The 23,986-nt window shown below is 33.3% G+C and overlaps 1 protein-coding gene across 3 annotated transcripts in view; it reads right to left on the bottom strand.

Annotated features, from left to right (window-relative positions):
- Positions 1–23,986, bottom strand: part of gig (TSC complex subunit tuberin) — a 148,213-nt gene that overhangs the window by 109,039 nt on the left and 15,188 nt on the right. For all 3 annotated transcript variants that reach the window (XM_085812599.1, XM_085812601.1, XM_085812600.1), the window contains exons 2-6: positions 16,523–16,662; positions 9,997–10,083; positions 9,443–9,553; positions 678–757; positions 166–230 (exon numbers count right to left, since the gene is read on the bottom strand). In XM_085812599.1, coding sequence (XP_085668725.1) covers positions 166–230; positions 678–757; positions 9,443–9,553; positions 9,997–10,083; positions 16,523–16,648 — 469 coding nt within the window. In that variant the 5' untranslated portion in view covers positions 16,649–16,662. The remainder of the gene's footprint in view (positions 1–165; positions 231–677; positions 758–9,442; positions 9,554–9,996; positions 10,084–16,522; positions 16,663–23,986) is intronic.

Genomic DNA, 23,986 nt, shown 5'->3' with positions numbered 1-23,986 from the left:
TTAATTAGATTGCAATTACATTTGTATGTATATTAATTAATAACTTTTTTTATAATATAAATGCAATTAATAATCAAAATATCCATTCGTATTAAATTTAGTTCTCTAACTTATTTTCAGATTTTAATCATTGAAAATCAAAACATATATAAAAACAAAAGCTACCTATTTCTTCCTCAAAATTAGAAACAATCTTTCCATCCTCAGACAAAGCCTTTAACATTTCAAGTCTGAAAAGAAATATATATAAGCACACAGTCATAAGCAAGAAAATATATTAGGCAAAAAAAATAAGAACTATTTCACGTTTGTAAGTGTAGTTTCAAGGATTAACTATCTAAAATAAGTATCAATTTCTGGATGCTATGAATGGCTTAAAGATATTTTAAGAGTAAATTAACTGATAGTAAATTTTACAAACACATGTCGTTAGTATTCCATATTATTATTTGTAACATCATATTACTTTAGTATTTTTACTTTCAATATGCTTTGAAGCTCCCAGTTAATTCAAATGAGAATTTGTGCAGAAACAGCATATGTATGTTACTTTTTATTATTTTTCTCTTTAAATGGCAATAAAAACTAGCAAATAAAGAACACTTTATGCAAAACATGCCCTGCTACTTAAGGAAGAATAAAATATTACATATTTATTGTGAAATAGGAGAACTAACCTTGGTAATGTATCCTCTAATATATTGTGAGTGGCTAAAATTTTAAACAAATAAGTTCTCATAACAGTCATATGCTCCAGCTAGAGAAAAAATTCTCAAGATTAGAAATCAAAATATAGAATACTAAGTATAAACTTTAAGAAAGTCAATTTCTCATTTATGAAAAAAAAATTCAATACTTAAATATTTAAAATATATATATTTAAACAAATTAATAAAATAGAAATCAGATAAAAATAGAAAGCGGAAAATGGTAAATTAGCTGAATTTAAATTAAATGGTAAAATGGTAAATTAGCTGATATTTCCCTTGAAAAGCCAGTTTGGAAGTCGAGTTCAGCTAATTTACCATTTTCGGCTTTCTATTTTTATCTGATTTTGTTTGTTTTATGTTTTACTTGTTACTTGGTTTGATTTTCATATGTATTAATTTTTCAAATGGTACATCCATAGGTATTTTACTGCACTTTTTGCCATTACTAGTTTCCAACACTGAGTATTTTACTATGTTTTTTTCCTTTTTCGTGTAGCAGATTTCTCACCCTTCAATGACATTGTTTTTTAAAAACATGTTGAACTTTTTGGAGCCACAGCTCCTGGTAACTTTTAGGCGAGCTTACTACTATTTCTATATATATATATATATATATATATTTATAAATTTCACATCTCTATGCATGATAAAATTTTACAATTCGTATTTGATTCTTATTTAAGAAATAAATAGGATTTAAAACAAATTTACACAAATAGGATTTAACACAAGATTTAAAACAAATTTTAAAAAAGTGCATAAAGAAATAGAATAACATCAATAATTAAATGATAAAATATTCTTATTTGATGTTAATCTTAAGGTCACAGTGGTATCTTTTTAACATTATGAAGTTTTTTAGAAGCATTTATAAATGCTATTATGTTATTCTGCTGCTTGTAACAATGCTTTCTTTCCTAAGCTATATATTTGAAAAAAAAAAAAAATATATCCATAATAATATCTCTAGCCATAGAAGTACAAGAAAAAAATGCTCAAATATGTAATAAACTCAATTATCGACTTCTGATAATGCAGCAAATAAATACAAGAATTAATCCAGTACTTTCAAAACGCACACACCCCAGTTTCAACATACAGCAGAATTCCCATGTTTTTGACACATTCTCCAATATACAGGGTGTCTCAAAAGGTCGTTGCCAAACTTAACATGCAGGTCTATCATACCATGACAAACATTATTTACATAGAAACTTGTGTCTGAAAATGCAAACGGCAACCACCAGAGGGCAATGTTCGCAGGCATATGGGGCAGTGGGATGTGTGATCACTTCAGGCAAGGAGGTTGTAGGAGAAGGATGAATCAGTTTACTGACTCAGTTCCTTATGGACATTTTATGGAAAGAGTATTACCGGAACTGATGGTTGACATTACCGCAGCTACAAGCTGAAACATCTGGTTTCAGCACCTGCACAATTTAGCAGCACTATGTGGGAATACCTTGACAGAATACATTCTGATCGCTGGATTGGCCGAGGCAGACAAGTCGACAGGCTACCATAATCCCCCAACCTGACTCTCCTGGATTATGCCTGTGGGGATACATGAAGTATATAGTGTATGAGATGACCGTAACACCGGATATGGATCTCGTGGTCAAGATTGCGAACAGCTTATGGTTCTTATACAGCATTTTTTAAACAAAACAAAACAAAAACATTTAACCAGTTTAATTTCAATTATTAGTTTGTTAAAGCCTGTAGCTATAAAATACTGACATTGATTTCTAGTAAAATTTTGTAAATTCTCTTATTGTTGAGTGTTATAGCTTAAACATGTTTAAATAATGATTGCATGAATTAATGAATTTTGCATTAGTAATTAAATTTAATTAATTTACATGACTTACATTTAATAATTACATGAATAAGAATTCACAAAGTCCTCCAGATCACACCATTAATTTGGCTATTTTATTAAATATAGGTAAATTTAAGCAAGAAATTTTCTTCACTATTTAAAAAATAGTTTTCATCATTATAAACATTTTGATATATCAATACTTTTGTAGGGTTTATATTTATTTTAACTAACATTTATTTTAAGCTATCTTTCCTGTCAAGCCTTTACTTTCCCTCGGAATTGCCAATGCCAGAGTATGTAAATTTTAGTAGAACGCGCAGAGTATTAAAATTTTTAGCAGAAGTAATTTGAGTTAAATAGAAGAGAAACGAGTTTGGAAGTGTGCTTCTTGATTCACGAGCATGAAGGTTGCTTGGTAGAAGTTTAAGAACCGCGTGTTTTGGCCTGTGTGCCTACTTCGGCAGTTAGTTGAATTCTTTCAACGTCTTAATCAGAAAGTTTGCTGAATCTCAGCTGTATCTTAGAACGCGGTTAAGATAGTTACAATTATAGAGCCTCGTAGATAGTGACTTCATTAGTTATGCTCCTCTATTTTTGTTACACCGCCGGGTCGGCGTAGTTTGTGAACGTCAAGTGAATGCAACTGTAATTTCTAAAGTGAAATAAAAAGGGCTTAAACCCTTCTTACGAGTTTGTGTAACTTCCGGTTCATAGCAGTCACTACTACTGTTGCGGACAAGTTGGGGTCACGCAACATCACACTTTATTTAAAAATGTGCTTTGTGCTGGTTGCTTTCTGTGTAACCAGGTCATTATTTAAGGTGTAACGTACATTTTAATTTTATAACAGTTATTTTAATTTAGTTCGCCTTTCCTGTCTTTCCTAGCTTCAGCTTACAAAAACTCCCTACCATAATGAGTTTTTAGAATCGCATTAAATGCAAATGAGAAAGAAAATAGTATTTAAGTCAAATTCATCTAGACAGAAGCATGGAAAATATCAAAAATATTCTAATCTTATCAAACGAGCAGACATTATAGAAAGAGATTTTTTTATTAATAAGGAAATTGAAAACTTACAGTTTAAAAGATCATACACATAGATGGCACTAGGCATTTTCCCACTTGATGCTATCTCTCTGACTTCGGCAGAGAGAATTAGGATTCCTGAGTACCGCGTGTTTGCCTTTGGGCTACATCTCTCTAAGCTGTTATTGCTCTTGACTGTATTACATGCCTTTTGATAGTTTGCTGGCTAATTTAACATTATGGGCCAACTAGTTTAGAATTATGCTAGCTTCAGCTAAATCTCTTTTGTTAGTCATTAGTTAGTTCTTATTTCTTATATTTTGATCCCAAATGGAGAATTTGCTTAATTTAACAGAATAAAGTGAGGCACTCTAAATACAAATGTTCTTCCTTACAGAACAAAATTCTATATTTTCCAAAATTAAAGTTTAATAATTCAGTTGTTATTATACTTAGTCTCGCTATGTTCACCTGTTACTTTCTAAAAGATATACAGTCAAAAGTCGTTAATTCGGACACCCATAATTCGGAATGATCTATAATCCGAACCTCAAAACGTAAAACTTTCGGCGCATGCGCCGTTGACACATACGCATAGGCGTTTACGCGTGCGCGTAAGACCTTTTACGACTGCACATATGAGTGTGCAAAAGTGCAGAATACGTTTTCGCATGCGCGTTTTATGTATAATGGACGTATAAGCTAAAATTATCTAATTATCTATTTCAGTTAATGTTGATGATTGCTCTGTTCCTTAATTTTCGAATAGGATCCGGCTTATTATTTTTTGAAGACTGTAAGAGCAATTTTATAAAAGTAAGCTTAAACTTTCGATTATATCAAATAGAATTTCCGATATATATTTGTTAATATGTAAAGGATCTAAAGTGAAAGTATGTTTTGAAATACGAAATCTGTTTATAAATTTCACGCTGCGGGGGGAACGCCGCGGCGGGCGCGTAATGAATTGGAAGTGGATTTGTCAGCACTATACTTATCTTCAGCGCAGATGTTTTTATTTTATTTGGCTTATAATTCCTTACCATATGTAGTATTTCATCTCGATATGCTCCGTCTTTGATATGATTTAAAACAAGTTCCTCGTCATTATAATTCGCTTCCGATAGCGAAGAAAAGTGACAGAGGTTATTGAAAAAGAAAAAATTTTGATTTACAAATTAGTCGGTGTTCTTGACACAGCAATTATAGGACTTGAACAGGGGAACTTTGTAACTGAACAAGAAATTATGTCTGTTTAATAGAATTAAAGAGAAAGTATTATCACATGCAATGAAGCAAAACTTAAACAACTTACATTGAAAGAAATGTTTAATGAAGTAAACAAATAAATATTAAGCTTTTCCTTTTCGCAAATTTTGATACCCTTTAGATCATAATTGTTCTTTATTTCATAAATTAAGCAATGATAAAACTGTATAAAGCAACAACGCAATGATAAAACTGTATAAAGCAATGTATGCAGCTCATCCTAAACATCTTTGTCATTTATATATCTTTTTTGGAATGGCCTGTTGAAAGTTGTAACTGCGCTCTAGTGTTTTCAATACAGTCAAAAGTCGTTAATCCGGACTCGTCAGGACTTCTGCGATTCCGGGTTATCGATTTTTCCAGATTATAGATCATATGTTTAAATCTCGCAAGATGGCATGCAGAAATTCTAAAATTAAAAATATGAAACCATAATTTATGAAATAAAGAACAATTATGATCTAAAGGGTATCAAAATTTGCAAAAAGAAAAAGCTTAATATTTATTTGTTTACTTTATTAAACATTTCTTTCAGTGTAAGTTGTTTCGTTTCATGTGATAATACTTTCTCTTTAATTCTATTAAACAGACATAATTTCTTGTTCAGTTACAAAGTTCCGCTGTTCAAGTCCTATAATTGCTGTGTCAAGAACACCGACTAATTTGTCAATCGAAATTTTTTCGTTTTCAATAACCTCTGTCACTTTCTTCGCTATCGGAAGCGAATTATAATGACGAGGAACTTGTTTTAAATCATATCAAAGACGGAGCATATCGAGATGAAATACTACATTTGGTAAGGAATTATAAGCCAAATAAAATGAAAACATCTGCGCTGAAGATAAGGATAGTGCTGAGAGATCAACTTCCAATTTATTACGCGCCCGCCGCAGCGTTCCCCCGCCGAGCAGCGTGAAATTGATAAACAGATTTCGGATTTCAAAACATACTTTTGCTTTAGATCCTTTACATATTAACAAATATATATCGGAAATTCTATTTGATATAATCGAAAGTTTAAGCTTACTTTTATAAAATTGCTCTTACAGTCTTCAAAAAATAATAAGCCGGATCCAATTCGAAAATTAAGGAACAACGCAATCATCAACATTAACTGAAATAGATAATTAGATAATTTTAGCTTATACGTCCATTATACATAAAACGCGCAGGCGAAAACGTATTCTGCACTTGTGCACACTCATATGCGCAGTCGTAAAAGGTCTTACGCGCACGCGTAAATGCCTATGCGCATGTGTCAACGCGGCGCATGCGCAGAAAGTTTTCAGTTTTGAGGTCCGGATTATGGGTGTCCGAATTAATGACTTTTGACTGTACTTGCAGTGCAACCCATGACATTGGCAAAATGTATTTATGCGGCAATACCAGGTACATGTGCATACTCAGCATAAGAGCACCTGTCATTAGTGTTTGTTTTTGCTGCACTGATGATGGTCCAGAAGTATTTTCTGCATTGACTGCAATTTTTTTAAAAATTTTTTCCTTGTAAAGAATTACAATGGAGCTGTGGAGTTTGCCAGCTGATGAAAAAGAAAGTGTTGCATTGCTTCAGAAATATGCAGTTTTTCCTAGCAGTGAAGAATACAAAATTCGCATTCTATAAAGCTATACTTCACAAATATCAAATTTTATAGATCAAAACTTATGTACTGCTGCTAAATCTGTGCAACTCTTCAATATATTATTTGAAGCAAAAACAAATTGCAAAAACATAAACACATGGAAAAACAAAATGTACAATTCCAAGATTATTTTAAGCAGAAACAAGATTATTTTATTTATTTAAGCAGATTGTTTTATTATTCCAAGATTATTTTATTTAAGCATTTGCAATTTATTTCAAATTTCTGAAAAACTAATGGATAGATTTTAATGAAATTTGATATTTTGTTGCCAAATGTGGCAACCTTGCTTTATCTTGCCATTTTATGGCAACCCTAAAACTGCTTTGCAGGGATGTCATCTGCGCCTGTACATTTCGTAACAATATATATAAATATATTATATATAATAACATATATAACAGAGATATATAAATAGAATATATATAATATACATTTATAAAAGAGAAAGGGATGTATCATATAAAAGTCATTTTACATATGAATTATTATCAGAAAAGCTCATAGTGAAGGGATGTTCAAAATCCACTTTGTGATATTGAACTGAATATGGAGTACAGTCAAAAGTCGTTAATTCGGACACCCATAATCCGGACTTCAAAGCTAAAAACTTTCTGCGCATGCGCTGCGTTGGCACATGCGCACAGGCGTTTTACGCGTGCGCGTAAGACCTTGACTACTGCGCATATGCGTGTGCACAAGTGCAGAATATGTTTTCGCCTGCGCGTTTAATGTATAACGGACGGTGTAAGCTAAAATTATCTAATTATCTATTTCAGTTAATGTTAATGATTGCGTTGTTCCTTAATCTTCGAATTGGATTCCGCTTATTATTTTTTGCAGACTATAAGAGCAATTTTATAAAAGTAAACTTGAACTTTCGATTATGTCAAATAGAATTTCCGATGCTGGAACTTCCAAAGGATCTACAAAACGAAAGTGTGTTTCGATGTCCAACAAACAAAAAGTAGAATTGCTGCAAAAAATGGATAAAGACATGAAGAATGTGACAGAGAGGTCAGTGAAAACGAAAAAATTTCGATTGACAAGTTAGTCGGTATTCTCGGCACAGCAATTAACGGGACTTGAACAGCGGAACTTTGTAACTGAACAAGAAATTATGTCTGTTTATAGAATTAAAGAGAATGTATTATCACAGAAAAAATGAATCAACTTAAACAACTTACATTGAAAGAAATGTTTAATAAAGTAAACAAATAAATATTAAGCTTTTTTTTTGTAAATTTTGATACCCTTTAGATCATAATTGTTCTTTATTTCGTAAATTACGGTTTCATATTTTTAATTTTAGAATTTCTGCATGCCATCTTACGAGATTTAAACTGATAATCTATAATCCAGAAAAATCGATAATACGGAATCGCCGAAGTCCCGACGAGTCCGGATTAACGACTTTTGACTGTATAATACAGAATTTTGTCTAATATGGAGTATGGTCCCCTCTCACAGCCAGACAGATCATGCAGATTGACAGCATACTGAACAGGAGACAGTTGAAAAGTCCTGTGGCAATCAATCCCACTCCGGTAGCAAAGCAATTTTGAACTCTCGTATGATTTTTTGAGGGGAATGGCAAGGTGAAATTGCCCTCTCAAGAGCATCCCAGACATGCTATATAGGATTACGGTCAGGAGATACAGCTGGCCAATCCATGCAGCAAATATTCTCACTTTCAATGTAATCATCAACCAGCTGAGCCATATGAGAACAGGCATTGGTAGGACCAAATGTGCTCCTGAAAAGGCAAACATAGGGCTCTATGATCACCTCTGTATACATCATAGCAGTAAGGGAGCCCTTGTCAAAGACATGCAGGGTTGTGCAGTCATCCGACATAATGCCTGCTCAAACCATTACACCTTCACCATGGTAATAATGATCCTTGTTCCTGATCAGGAGAGATGGTATCATGTTCAAGGCTCTTTCCAGATACAGATATGCTAAGAATCTTTACTCATCTGTAAAAAGCATGGTGTTCCATCGGAGTTTGGTCCAAGGTGCATATTGTCTGCACAAGGCTAAATGGGTGTGCTGCAGCAAGCAGGATACAAACAGTGGATGTTCTGTCATATTAGCCCTATCTCATGAAGCTTTCAGGTAATTGAAGACTGTAAAACTTAGGTTCCAGTGGCAGCATACAGCTCACATGAGAGCTGTGAAGCTGTAGCAGTGCAACGTCACTGCGCCAAAATTGCCAAATAATGAATACATTAAGAAAATTTAGACCAAATAAAATTTAATAAGAAAAATTATGCTAAAAAAGGGGGATAGGGGAATTAAATCTGCACAACTTAAACTTTATTAATACCATAATGAAATTTACAACTGTACACATTTTATTCACACAATTTAACTTTACTGTTAAAAATGTGATCGTTTACTAACTAGAAAGGTTAAAATGTAAAAATCGGACAATCTAGTGATCTACCAGAAGATACATTGAAAAACTACAGCTATGACATACACACATCTGTATTTTCAATTTTGATATATATAGATTCATTTTTAATAACTGGCTTTTTATATTTCACAGTTAGTATTATTTTAATGATTCTTGTCCTCTCTTGTTAAAATGACCACTGTAAAAACTTTAGGTGCTATTTGAAATATGCATACTACAGAGTGGCATTACAGATTACTGCCAGTTTTTGTGAGTAAACAGAGTAGCTACTTCAGTATGACAGTACCACTGCAAAAACTTGTTTACCACTGCATAAAATTAATTCTTGTAATTAATTTTAATGCCAACAAATAAATCAAACACATTCTAGTAAGAAATAATATATTTGAATACTACAGCCTATTACAAACTTTAAAAGCATCAAATACCAATATTCCAAATATTATTTGTAATTTTTTTTTAAATTTCATCTCCCTGTACAAAAATGGCATTTTTACTACACAATTAATTGAAACTGAAGCAAATAAGAAGTACAAGAACATACCTGGCCATTTATCAGAGCGCAGTAAAAATGGAATACTATATGCCGTGTATCAATCGAGTTGTGAACATTTATTAAATCTTCAACATTCTTGCATAAAGTTTCAACAGCATACTATAAAAGAAACATTATATAATACATTTTTTCCATGTGTTATCAGATTTTTATAATGTATTGTCATAATTCAAAATATTAATATTCTGTAACAAACTGAAATGAAGCTGAATGAAATATTTATTTTAAGTAAATAAATTACAGAATGAAATAAACAAGGTATGCATAATGAATTTTTCAAGGCAGACAGAATTAAGGCTATTAACATCACAAAGTATGAATATTTTAAGAACAAATCAGCAATAATGAAAATATTTTTCAAAATTTTATTATACTAATATTTAATTACCTTAAATCAGATATGATTTAATACATCTTTTCCTCTATTTAAAAGAGTTAAATTAAATGCCTAATTACAGCCTATTTAACTTATTATTAACCTAATCTTCACTAAATTACAGCATATTTAACAAAGGACTAGGACAAATTTATCACATACTTACATCTTCTAACCTTTTCGTGAATACTATATCATACAATTCTTTGATGGTTTTTAAACGCAAGTTTTGGGGATTTTCAGAGCTGAGGTTCTAATAAGACAAGGTAAAAAGATAATATAAGAAAGCAGCTAAGCTTTAGTAACTAAAACATAATTACATAAGCACACTTGTAATAATATAAACTAATAGTATAGATATGTTTTTTAATCACAAACAAAATTATAAATTCAGTAGATTAATAGGTTCTTGCTGATTATTACATTCCCATTTTGTAAACGGCACCAACATTATCAACAAACTGCCAACACAAACCCTTTTCCAATGGCCAGCAGTCATAATGATGATCATTTATACTTTGCTTATGAACAGAAGAGTTTCAAGTAGACCATGTGTTATATATTTTTTTTTATACTAATGATGAAAATTCATGCTCATAATTATCTCATGATGAGAAGAGCTTTGGGTATTCCAAGTGCTAATGCAATTTTTTTTTTTAAAAAAGTTATTTTTAAAATGTCAAAAACATTTGATTTACCAAGATGTGAAAATAATGTTGTATGTATGTTGCTTCCAAATAAGAGATTTAATCTTCCATTTAAATATGCAAAATGGCCATTAAATAAAACTACATAAGAATTAAAGTATTTGGAAATACAGTGTGAAAAATTTACAAGCGAAGGAAAAGGATTTATTTTGATAACTGGTTCAGTGGTTACACAATACTGTTTGGGAATTCTTCTGTTATCGGGACTGGATTCAAAAATGCATGTATGTATGTGTGTGTATATTAAAATGCATTATAAGGTATTTTCTCCCTTCTTCCAGCCTGCCTTCATGGTATAACAGCTAGCACGCTCTCAATGCATATTCGAGAGGTCTAGATTTGAGTCCTGGTGAGGGCATTGCTCATTTTTCATATCTACTGCTTCAAAAAAATAACCTAATGCCTCTACAACATATGAGGATACATATAAACAAGCATACATGAACACATACATCTATACATGTATTTCTGAATCTGGTCCCAATAGCATAAGAGTATCACTATTTGTAACAATGCAGCTATTTATTTACTGTTAAGCAGAGGAACTGACAAACACAAATAAAAGCATTCTACAATGCTTCCATGAATGTCCAATGAAGTGAAGTAAGAGTGTGCACTTATATATGTGTTACAAAAGATGTAATAACTTTTCATATTTCTATCAGAACTAACCAATGTCCTGAATAATATAAATGTGAATCAAATTCTCAATAATATATATTCTTCTTTTTACTTGCTCTGACATGCTCTGTCCTTACGCACTACACGGAAAGGAAGGGATGCCCCGTGGAGGTTCTTTTTAAGGGAAACTGGCTCGTATCCACATTACACATGGGGAAAACCACGAAAACGCCCATGCAGCCAGCCTATTCGCTGGGACTCGAACTACCACTGTTCAGCGCTTTTACTGTTCGGCTGCTGGTGGGCTCAATAATATGTTGAAATTTAAAAAAAATTGAAAATAAGTTAACTAAAAATGGTATAAAAATTTATCTCATACTGTTTCTAGACATTTATCATGTTCATTACTTACCTAAATAAATTATAACATGCATCCCTGCTTTTCAGTGGTAGGCTCATTAAAACATTTTCATTTAAAACCAATACTTAAACATTTTCTACTGCACTATTAGACTTTGATCTCCAAATTTTCAAGAGAATATGGATTGATGTCTCCATATTGGAATTTGCATTCATTATCAGGAAGCATATAAATATTTAGTATTCAATCAGTAAGTCAACAGATTTTGAAATTGTACTTCTAGTTATTCATATTGTTATGAAATGCCAAGGCGTGGTGAGATAGCTTCCCCGCAAAGCAGTTTTAGGGTTGCAATAAAATGGCAAGGGAATGCAGGGTTGCCACATTTGGTGAGAAATCGCCCGTTTGGCGATAAAACAGCTGATATACCATGGACGGATGGGGAACCTTCTGGAACGAGTTCTTACCAGTTTAGCCCAGAATGTTCTCAAACACAAGCCGAAAGCTATATAAACCTTGCTGGTCCACAGACAGTCAGTATGTGTCTCTCATCGAGTGTGTGTCTCATCTAGCGAGTCAGTCCCTGAGGAGTGGATCGAGCTGACAGCTGGGCAACGAGTGCCGAGTGCACCGAAGTAGTCTCTTAGTGGATCGGGGTTAGTGCATCGTCGAGAGAGCGTGTTGAGCTCCAGGAATGACTGAACCGAAGAGTCTGGAGCTGTGCTCGTGTGTCGTCGAGTGCATCGCAAGTTGTAACGTGGAGAATCTTGAGAGTATGTGGAGTTCCGAGAACGACCAAGCAAAGTCAGGAGTTGCACTCTGGTGCTTTGCAGGAAGCTGTCTCCACCGTTATTGCCTGACAGTTAAAAGGCTGTGTTGCTGATTGTACCAGCGTGTTTATAGTAGTTTATTGATGACTGTAAAATGTGTTTTGGAGCTGTCCTGACAATACTGACTAATAAAGTGTGTTTCGATACTTCATCAACTGTCGTCGTTATTCACTCCAAATCTACGAACTCCGTAAGACCGTGAAGGAAGGATATAACGTAAAAACTGGTGTCAGAGAAGAAAACCACAAGAATATTTATCATACTTTCAGTTTATATATATATATATATATATCAAACTTATCTTCCTTCATTTCACGATAAGTCATTCCCTTACATGTATGCAATGTTTTTGAAATTTTCTGTTAATGTTAACAATTGAACAATATTTTACTGCGTCAATATCCTTTGTCAGAAGAGTTCCAAGAAAAAGGTTATAAAAAATATAAAATTGCATTTACCAAGTAATGATCCTAGCAGCTATCAAAGTAGTCCCCTTGGCTATCTATACACAACTGCCAATGTTTCTAGAGGTCTTGGAAGCAAGCAAGGAAATCTTCAACTGTGATGCTTGCAAGCTCATTTGTTACAGCCCATTGGATGTCTGCAACAATCTTGATGAAGCTTTCACTTCAGTCACCTTTTCATTAATGAAAACAAGAGAAAAATACAATAATCTTTGACACAAATCTGGGATCACGTCTGGCTCTATTTAATAGTTCAGCAGAAATTCTTCATCTTTCCTCTTTTTGTTCATCTGTTTAGTGAGTGAGAGACGATTCTTGCATTAAGTTTCTGTTTCCCTAAATCTACGCATAAAATCTTTTTAACATAGATCATGATTTAAATACAGTTCTGCTGCTATCATACACAAAGTTATATGATGGTCTTCTTGCACTAATTGCCTTACACATTTCACTCATTGGTATCAGCTCCGGGACTGTCTTGCACTAAACTCTGCCTTCACGAAACCTTTTGTGCCACTCGAAACACGACTTCTTGAAAGTGCCTCATCTCCATAAACTTGCTTAATCATGTTCTACGTTTCACTAGGAGTGTTTCCAAGCTTAACGCAGAACTTAATGTTCACTCCTTGCTCACAATCAGCATCCATTGTGTCATCTTAACAAATGCAACAACAATCTGAACGGTGTGTTGCTAAGCATAGCCTTGACATCTAGTAAGTTTATGCGGAAACATGGCCAAGTCATATCAAATAAGAATACATACCAGGTAACATAAAAACAGCAGTTGTTCCTTTTTAGCTCTGCGAACTCGGAAATAAAGAAAATTGCCCTTGAACTTTTCTGATGAAGGATATATTAATACACTAACTTGCGTACATAAATTTAAAAAAATAAAAACTGGATTTTAACAAGTAACATATAGGGTCTAGCTTTCTTAGGTAACATAAAATTACCGTAATTTCCGGAAGAAACACAGCGGTGTTTAAGTGTTTAAAACTTAAATTTTCCGAGGGTGTGGCGTTTAGGTGCACTAAAAATAAAATATTTTATATGATGGTCAATGTACATAGTTTGGATGGCCTTGTGATTGTGCATAGACTGGTACTGTTCCCACACAAAAGGCCACTCAGTTGCTTTTTGCAAACGTTATTTTGTTTACATTCTTTCCCTTGAACGGACCTACATGCCTTATTCACCATAAATAAGATCTCAGAACAAAAACATTCTTCCCCCTTTCAAATCAACATTCTCATCAGTTTGAATAGTCTCTCTCCTCTGCCATTCGATGAATCTTCCAGGACCCATCCTCTTCCCACCCCTGCCTTTTCTGCAATTTTTTTCAAAGGCGGACACGACTCCACCTGCCTCGCAATAACGAACTCTAAGGTATTTTCCTTCAGCATGAATCGATTTTTCTTGGCATTCTGCCAGATACAGATCTCATCAGTTTGGGTACAAGTACTTGTTGGATAGTTTTTAAGCAAGAAGGGAGCGGAAAATTTTTGAAAATGTCACCTAAGCGGCACAGAAGCTATACTGCTTGTTTTAAGCTTAATGTAATTTCACGTGCTGAACAAATTGGAAATCGAGCAGCAGCTCGAGAGTTTGAAGTGGACTAGAGATGTATTTGACGTTGGAGAACTGAAAAAGAACTTCTTAAAAATATGCCACAACAGAAATGAGCGAAAAGAAGTGTTACTGTAAGGTGGCTGAATCTAGAGGACGACCTTGCAAACTGGATAAAGGAGCAACGAGGAAAGGGAATGGCAATTTCGACTGTAAAAATTCGCTTACAAGCAAAATTTATAGCAAAACGAATGAACATAAATGGTTTCAAAGGAGGTGTAGCAGATTTATGAAAAGAAAAAATATTTCTGTGCGTACTAGAACAACAGTCGGGCAACAATTACCAATGGACTGGCAGGATAAAAAGGCATCTTTTCTAAAATATGCGACAGATATTATTGACAAAAAAAGAAAAAACTGCTTCAGTCACAGATAATAAATATGGATGAAACGCCGTTAGCTTTCGACTCTCCTGCAAACAGAACTGTTGATGAAACTGGTGCAAAAACTGTATCTGTGCTTACGATGGGGCATGAAAGAACGTCATTTACATGTGTGTTAGCTTGTGCGGTAAACGGTAACAAGCTAAAGCCGATGATCATTTTTAAACGAAAGACTATTCCAAAGGGAGATTTTTCCTAATGACATAATTATTTGTGCAAATGAGAACAGCTGGATGTGCGAAATAATCATGCATGAGTGGCTACAAAAAGTTTGGCAGTGTCGTATGGAATCTTTTTTCCAACCAAAAGGGTTATTGATAATGGATTCCATGCGTGCTCATTTGCTTAAGTCAGTGAAAAACAAATGTCAAAAATTGTCTACGACCGAAGCAATAATTCCTGGTGGTTTGACAAAAATCTTACAACCATTAGATTTGTCAGGTAATAAATCCTTCAAAGCTGAAGTCCGAAAGCGGTGGGAGTGTTGGATGAGTGAAGGATTGCATACGTTTACCAAAAGCGGTGAAATGCGTAGAGCATCTTATGAAGAAGTTGCAAAGTAGGTAGGAAGTGCGTGGAAATCGGTAATAACATCGACAATAATAGCAGGGTTCAAAGAAGCTGAAATTAAATCCTTAGATAAAGAGACTGTAAACCAAGAAGATGAATGTGATGATCTGGAAGACTCGGACTTAAATCAGGATTTACTAAATCTTTTTAATTCAGATAGTGAAGAATCAGATTTTGATGGCTTCATATGATGTATAATTTGCTGTAATTCTTTTTGTAAGTAAAATTTAAAATTTCCTTTTGTCATCTAAATTTCATATTTCGTTGTGGCAACATTTTTTATACTATAGTCTGAGTATTACAAATATGGACTTCTTTAGTGGGTAAATATAAGTATACATGTGAAGGTAAATATATTTTCCACATTTCTTACCTTTAATTTATTTTTGAGTTATGGTTTCATTTCATGCATTCTACTTAACTGGTATGTCATATATCAGGACTTAGGTTGAGATTTTGCATCTATACGGCACACGACGATGTCATGCACTATTTAATCTATTGCGGTGTTTACGCTGATGCGGCGTTTCTGTGTAATTTGAATTTTTGCCCGCCATTTTTCTCGAGTGCGGCGTTTATGCTGATGCAGCCTTTCTTCCGGAAATTACGGTACATCAGAATGCTAAAAGACAATCAGTGAATTTTCACTATTTCTTGTAAGTACCGCAGATACATGGGAAAGGCGCAAAGGACCTTTTATTTAACTAAACAAAGTTTAACAGGCGATACCAACTCATGCTTAATGAATAAACTAAAACTAAATACAGCCTAACAACTTCACAGTATATCTAGTGTGCAAGTTGGTTCTGACTAAAGTTGGTGTATACAAGCTTAATGGCAAGACTAACTCGACACTACAGAATATTAATCACTAGAGAAATCAAAGTTAGCAATACAGCCTTCAAGCAGGCTGAACACACTTTGATTTTACCCTCCAAAACCTTCCTTTAAATACTCTCTACTTTCTATCTCATTCCAATATTATGCCGGCTAACAATTTACATTCCGGTAAGGAAATGAAAATTAGGCTGACCAGATACTACATTAACATGGTTAAAAACTTAAATGATACTTTACAAACATATCAATGTTATTTAAATACATTATAAATAAACACTAAAAAAAATTACCTTTAAAATGTCACTGCTAATAACATAAGGCTCTTTTCGAAATTTTTCAAAATTGATAGGAACTGCTTCTTTTTTGCTAAAAAATTGTTTTACTTTTTCATGCAATGATTTATCTTTTCGAGACATTCTGATTAAAACATCTACATATAAGAAACAAAACAAAAAAAAAAAAAAAAAAAAAAGTTAACATTTTGTAATAGATATTAATTTCCCACATCACACATTAACATACATATATTAAATTATCAAAAAGAATGTATAGAATGCATATTTAAATATTTAAAGGTAACTGCACAACAAACTAGTAACTTCAATTAAAGTAGTAGAGATATTATATAATATATTCACTTTATCATGAATTTAAAAAACTTTAAAATTCAATCAAAAATAAGTTATATAAAAAGGCAACAGAACAGGTTAAAGACATTTATATAAATATTTTAAATTCTAAACAGCCACTATTTCAAAGCTTTTTCCCCTTGCTAGTCACGTTTTTTAAATAAATTATTTCTAAATAAATTTTGACAGAGTTTATATTTTTCTTTTAAAAATGCAGAGTGACAATGAAAACATATAAAGTTTTATGTAGCAGATAAACTCATTTCTTTATCATTAACCAGCATTTTGAAATAAACTCTCATTTAGCAAAAGTTGACCTGGATTAACTTGAATTTATACTAAAAATGATTACTGACTTAATAATGGTTCAACTTGCAGATTCTTGATTTTAAACAAAGCAAAAGTAGAATATATTCAGTAGAAAACACAAGCCTAATTTTTTTTTTTATCTTGATTACTTTTTGGGTTTGAAATATGAACTATGTATGATAAATTAAACAAATACACCTATGTTAAAAAGTTTTTTACAATAGCTGTTCCATAATGAAACTAATGACATGGCAATATCAGTTATGAAATTCTTAAACCTGAAACAGATTTCTGCTACGTCACAACCACTTTCTCACCAGATCTCTAATTCTGCAACTCCTGGCACCTCTCTCTTGACAAATTTTTTTAGCAATTCAACAGTTCAAGTTTTTTTAGCAACCAGCATAAATCTCCACAACAGATAGCAAAAGAAGTATTCTCTCCAAGCTTTCAAAAATGGTAAGAATGAGGGAAGAATTGTTTATGTTTTGATGGATGTTACAAAATAAATGCTTCAATTACAACTTTTCAATTAAAATGGCTTTTACAAGTACTCCCAAAAAACTTTTTAATACAGAGGGAAAATGAAAGGTGTTTGGTGAAAGTCATGCTACCAAATGCTTCCGTTTTCTACAGAAAATATAAAGCTGAATAAAAACAATTACCCTTGTTAAATCATCAGCCTTATTAAGTTTCTTTAAGAAGAAGTTAAATAAACTGCAGGTACTTAAATTACTGCACCATCAAGGCAGCATGCAATAAACATCAAATTTGTAGAAATGGGACATTGCACTAGGAAGAGACACCCAGACTTGGCATTGTTCGAGACAACCTTAACATGGTACACTTGCTCCAACTCCTAGAAATCTTCCAAGTGGGCATAACTTCCCCAGTCAAATCTGGAGGGCAATTTTTGTCTCATTCATCAATTATGAAACACAAAGTACACCGTAGATGGCTAACATCAATCAAAAAAGAAACTCAAGCATATGTCAAAACAGCAACCGTCCTTAAGCTTTGATGAAGGAGAGCCAAACCCTTTTAGACAACCTTCGAAATCGGACAATGTAACGTCCTCACAACCAACAGACCAGTACAGTCCCTATTAAGCCTGAACTTATCACCAAATAAACGATGGTTCTAGTCATTGTGAAGACAGTTTATTTGCACCAGAAAATGAGGGTGTCTAGATATTGATCTAGCCAGTGCGTTGCAATAGTCAGTCCCAATCGACACCCCCCCCCAGGGATAGTCATCCAAACATAGTCAGCCCAGGTGAACCTGAATACCAGCGAGGCCGTGAGGAGCCAATGTTGGATTAGGACAGTGAGAGTCTATGTAGGAATGGGATATGCAAATGATTAGCATCCTAATGCATGTGCATAAAGCAATGTCTCTGTCAGTGAGAACAACTGGTCATAGGTCACTAGCACACCACCAAGACTGATAAATTCTGCCTAGACTTGAAACTGGATGGAATGAAGTATCCGTATCAGTCACCCAAGCTCAATTCAACTGGATGCCTAGCTGGGTTACAGTTGTTGTTGCTGATAGAAGTGGCAGCTCTGTGTACCAAATTCTACATGCTGTATATGCCAAATCATCTGTAAATTTAATCTTATTTTCTGTCATTATATATGTACAATAAATATAAATCCAGTTAATGATTAGTCTCTAGATCATTGAAGATAAGTGTGTTTAAACTTTAAAATTTATTCACAAAGTTATTCTTAAAAAGATGATTATTACAATAAAATATATTACAACAGCACTCCTGATTTCATATTGACAATCATTGATTTTACCGCATGTCTATTATATTTCTATTGGATTGTGCTATCCAACAGACAGGCAAATTAAATGGGCTGTGGATTAACTGAGCCTTATCTAAAAAATAGTTGAATGTTTATTTGAAATGAAAAAAATGCTACCTCAAGGCGTATTAGAATGAAGTAAAATCCTTATAGGAAAAAGAAAAAGAGAAGAAAATGCATAAAACAATGTAAATTTATAAGGTATTTCTCCCACTTTCCTAGCATCCTTCGTGGTGTAGTGGTTCTGCATACTGGGCCGGTATTCCAGAGGTCCGTGGTTCGATTCCCAGCGAAGGCATTTGCTATTTTTCATCTTTTCTGCCTCTAAAAAAAATCCTAATGACTCTACAAGTGGCGCCCGAACTAAAAGGGTTGTGGATGATGATTCTCCACACCCAGGATTTGATGACTAGAACCCCTAAAACCCTAGTCGCCCTTTAAAAAGGGGAGTATATAAGGTATTTCTCCCACTTTCCTAGCATCCTTCGTGATGTAGTGGTTCTGCACGCTAAGCCGGTATTCCAGATTTCCAAGGTTCAATTTCCAGGGAAGGCGTTTGCTATTTTTCATCTTTTCTGCCTCTAAAAAAAATCCTAATGACTACAAATTATAGCAACTTCTGAAACACAAGTCACAATATATAGGAACATTTTTTATCCGCAATAGTACGTAATTTAACTGTACATAATCTGAAATACAGAAATTACTGTTGAAACATTTATTAAAAATAAGTTGCTAAATTATGAAAGTAAATTAAACGTACAGCCATTAATTCTCTATTTCACATTGATTCCTATTGAAATTCAAGAGTAATGCAAAAATAAAATATATATATATTCTTTCTGTTTTGAATACTTATTTAATTTACATAACCAAATAAAATTATTCTCCAAATTAAACTATTAAAAAAATACAACATAAATTATTTTTTCTGTTAATTATAAAATAGATTATTTTTCTTTCCTCTATTTATTTAACTGCTATTGGATTAACTGTGATTTGGGGTTAACTAAGGAGAGCATTCAAAATATTACCCCTGCTAATCAAGAGACTACTATAATCAGTTGACAACTGTCATGTAAAGGAGTTTCCTGCTTTAAAATTTTAATCCATAATGTTTTCCTTTAGTTTTATTGGAACAAAATAAACTAATTGAAGCAGCAATATCAGTGGCTGTGTATAAAAAAATTCCATAATTAATACCAGCATAAAAGGTAATGAATAAAGGGGGAGGGGAATTCATCATCAATGTTATAATTTCTAATGTACTTGTGAGTAATTCAAAGAGCGCAAATGTGCAAGATTGAATGATTACTTTGGTACAAGCAGCCGAAAGCTTCATCAAAAATACAGGAATCCTTTTGTATGCAGGATGGTTATGATTTTATACTATGCCTAGTATGCTGACTAAATATCTTTCTCTTTTTCTGTAATGAAGAAGGCAGAATGACTGTCAATCTTGTTCTTTTAAAAACTGAAATTCTAATCTTATCAAAGAAAAGTGTTGATTTCCCACATTTCTTAGCTTTTGATATTTTGGCTTACAAACATAGTAGAAGACCAGAAATCTGCAATGCTCGGAACCAAAGGAAGGCAGTGCGAATTTAAGGATTTTGTGGGTTTCAGGACAGAAAAGATAAGTCGTAACATTTAGAGTAAAAGTGCAAAATAAATAAGGACATACACAAAAAGACATATAAAAATAAGGAACATTAAGCATATTTTTCTAACATGTTTTAAACATTTTTCTGCTAGAGGTTTTTTTTTTAAACTTTACAGTACTCCAGGGCATTTGCTTCTGGTGGAAAATTAGGGTCTTTCCTCTGCAGCATCTTTATCTGCTGAAAGTTCTTTCCCCACAGGCTTTCAGAAAATGTATACCATGTATACTTAAATATACTGTATACCATGTATACTTAAATCTATTCAGCCAACCACTGCTAAAATCCATCTCTACTGCTGCCATGAACGCATAGAGGTCTGCCCAATTGCCATTGTGCAAAGATTTCCGGTGTTAGAATGCTGTAAAATTTTAACAGCTTTTCATTATTCTTCAGTACATCGTATATGGTCCATGTCAAAATTCCATACAATTCTGTTATAAACTGAGGAGTAGTACTTAACTCCATCTTTTGCAAAAATTCCACTTTTTGCATCACAGTCAGTGGCGTAAATAAGGGTATGAAAGGAATGCCATCGCATAGGAGCCCGAAGGTTTAGGGGGCCCTTAAATGTTCTGCTGAACTACATTTACATGTTTAAACTTAAAAGTTTTTTTTTTTTTTTTTTTTTTTTTTTTTCCCCTTTCGCTTTTTATTTTTATTGTTAGAGTTTGTACTACTATGAAGTCTTATTTTAATATAATAGAATTCGTCTTCTTTTAAGTTTTTAAGGGCCCTCTTCCTATACGGTGCAGTGACGCAGTTCCGTATAAAACGCAGAAAAGGGGCCCTTGGAAGCACATGAAACAGTTAAATTCAGTGTTTGCAGAAGTTAATATTCCATCATTCGACTATGAAATAGTAACTTCGTGACCTACCTCAGTTCAGGCATAGAGTGTGTGTGTATGTGATTATGGTAAAGCCTAGACGGCTATCTGCCTAAGGGCAGAAATGCCTTCATGGAGGACTTTCTAAGGGAAACTGGCTCGTATACACGTTACACATGGGGAAAACCACGAAAACACCCATGCAGCCAGCCCGTTCGTGGGATTCGAACCTTGGACTGAACTACCAGTTTTCAGCGACTTTACCGCTCGGCCGCTGGTGGGCCTAGTTCAGGCATAGGAGTCAGCAGAAAAAAGGAAAAGTTCCTTTATATTTCTTAGTTTCTTACCTGAAAATTTTTAAAGGCGACCCTGTGAAGGAAAGGTTTCTCACTTTGCAATCCCAATTCAACAGGAGGTGGAAGTGGAAATTAATTGTAACTATTTATTATAATGTAATTATTTTGTATATTAATTTATTTCTATATACTTCATTATTATGATCGAATAATTAAGATGCATTTTCTAAGTATAAATAAAGAAGTAACTAAACAGGATTTTAGTACTTAATTTCGAATTACCTTTCCAAAGTAAGAGGAAATGTGGTATATTATTTGCAGTTCGAAATTTTCATAATATGTCATTCCGAATCGTTTAATTTTGTTCATATATTGAATCTGTTACTAGCACTTCCATTAAACCCAAGTCCGAAAATCAGGACTAATATTAAGCTTGAAATTGAATTTATTAATGTGAATGATTTTTACAATTTAATATAACATGTATTGCGTTGGTTCACTATAAACAGCGTATCACTTTTCAAATTGTTGCCACCAAATAATTTCACCCTGTACTATTTTTTAAAAAATTAAATAAGGAAGAATCTGCATAAATGTATGTATGTTTCTCGCATTATGACGAAACAACGTTACCTAGAATGTTTGAATGTATGGTTCTCACAATATAAAAAACGACGGTGCAGTCGCACCAGAAGGCAGGGTATAGGGACGGGGAAAATTTTGGTTTTAGAAGTATGAAACATTCCAAAATGGCAAAGTTAAAGGCAGATCGATTTTTTTCTCTTTTTTAGACTAATAATCTGGAGGGGAAAATCATTCGTAAGTATCAATTGCTAACTCCAGAATGTATGCTTTCCTTTCTCACAAAATCATTGACGTAAGTTGAGCAGTCGTGGCATGAAAGGACTTTGCCCCACCCACATGTCGAAATGGTGTCCTCGTCCAGGAAAAGCAAAGAATTTATGACACCACATTTAGAAAAGAGACATTTCCCATTTCTTAGGGATCTTTGAATGAATTCAAGGTCAAAGAAAAAAGGGGCATGTTTTACGCAACAAGCTAACAACAACTCCTTTTGCGATCCCAATTTAATGGGTTTTGTTGTGTTTCAACAAAGAACACAAAGTTTCATTCTGGTTGATTAAACATTAAGCGGCAAATATTCCAGTTAATTCTTTTTCCTTAAATTTATCGAAATTCATGACTTCTTTTTCACTTATGGAGAGAGGAAATGGAATGGATGAATATTTTTACTTGAAATAATGAGTAAATCAATTATTTATCATATTTTTCATATCAAAATTTACAAAATATTCTCACATTGCAAGTAAAGTGCAGGTTAAGAATTCTTTAAAATTCCTAAACGAGAATTAAATCTGAAGGCATAGAACTCGTAAATTGATTTGCTTTAGGAAAGAGAACAGCTGTGGTGTTTCTTATCGTGTAAATTACTCATCTACCAAAAATTCACTCTAATCTGTAAAAGATAATTCTGAAGATATTAAATTCATTTTTAAAAAAATATTTTAATTTCCCTTCATTTGAAAAAATATAATAAATTACAATTCATTTTAACAACATGAAACATTTAATCCTAGAATTCAGTAATGTGCAATAATTTGTATTTTATTTAAACGGAACTGATTTGAATTATTATATAATAATAAAACACTCAAGGAATATTTGCCCAAAGGGAAGAATGCCTTCGTAAAATACTTTCTAATCATTATTTGAAATGAAAAAGTGTGTGTGTGTGTGTGTCTGATTGTAGCAAAGTCTCGAGGGCTATCTGCCTAAGGGAAGGTATGCCTCCGTGGAGGACTTTCTAAGGGAAACTGGCTCGTATACACATTACAAATGGGGAAAACCAGGAAAACGCCCATGCAGCCAGTCCGTTCGCAGGATTCGAACCTCGAACAGAACTACCAGTGTTCAGCGACTTTACCGCTCGGCCGCTAGTGGGCCGTTATTTGAAATGAAACTTTAAAATTTACACTTTTGCTTTTAATTTATTTTAATTTTTGTTCTACTTTGCACAGAGCATTCAGTACGTGAAATCATCAATAATAATATAATAATGATAATAAAAATGACATCATACAACTAAAAGTATATACTACTTCGTAAATTTCGATAAATTAATTACTGAAAATATTAAGCATATCGATGGCAGCGTTGGACCTAATAGTTTTAAGTTGCATTCCAACATCTGAAAGAA

Source organism: Stegodyphus dumicola, chromosome 3, assembly GCF_044657685.1.
Source record: "Stegodyphus dumicola isolate Sdum_Otavi_A_Nest chromosome 3, ASM4465768v1".
In the NCBI taxonomy this organism is placed as follows: domain Eukaryota; kingdom Metazoa; phylum Arthropoda; class Arachnida; order Araneae; family Eresidae; genus Stegodyphus; species Stegodyphus dumicola.
Note: the sequence above shows the minus strand (reverse complement) of the source record. Positions and strands in the feature narration are given on the sequence as shown.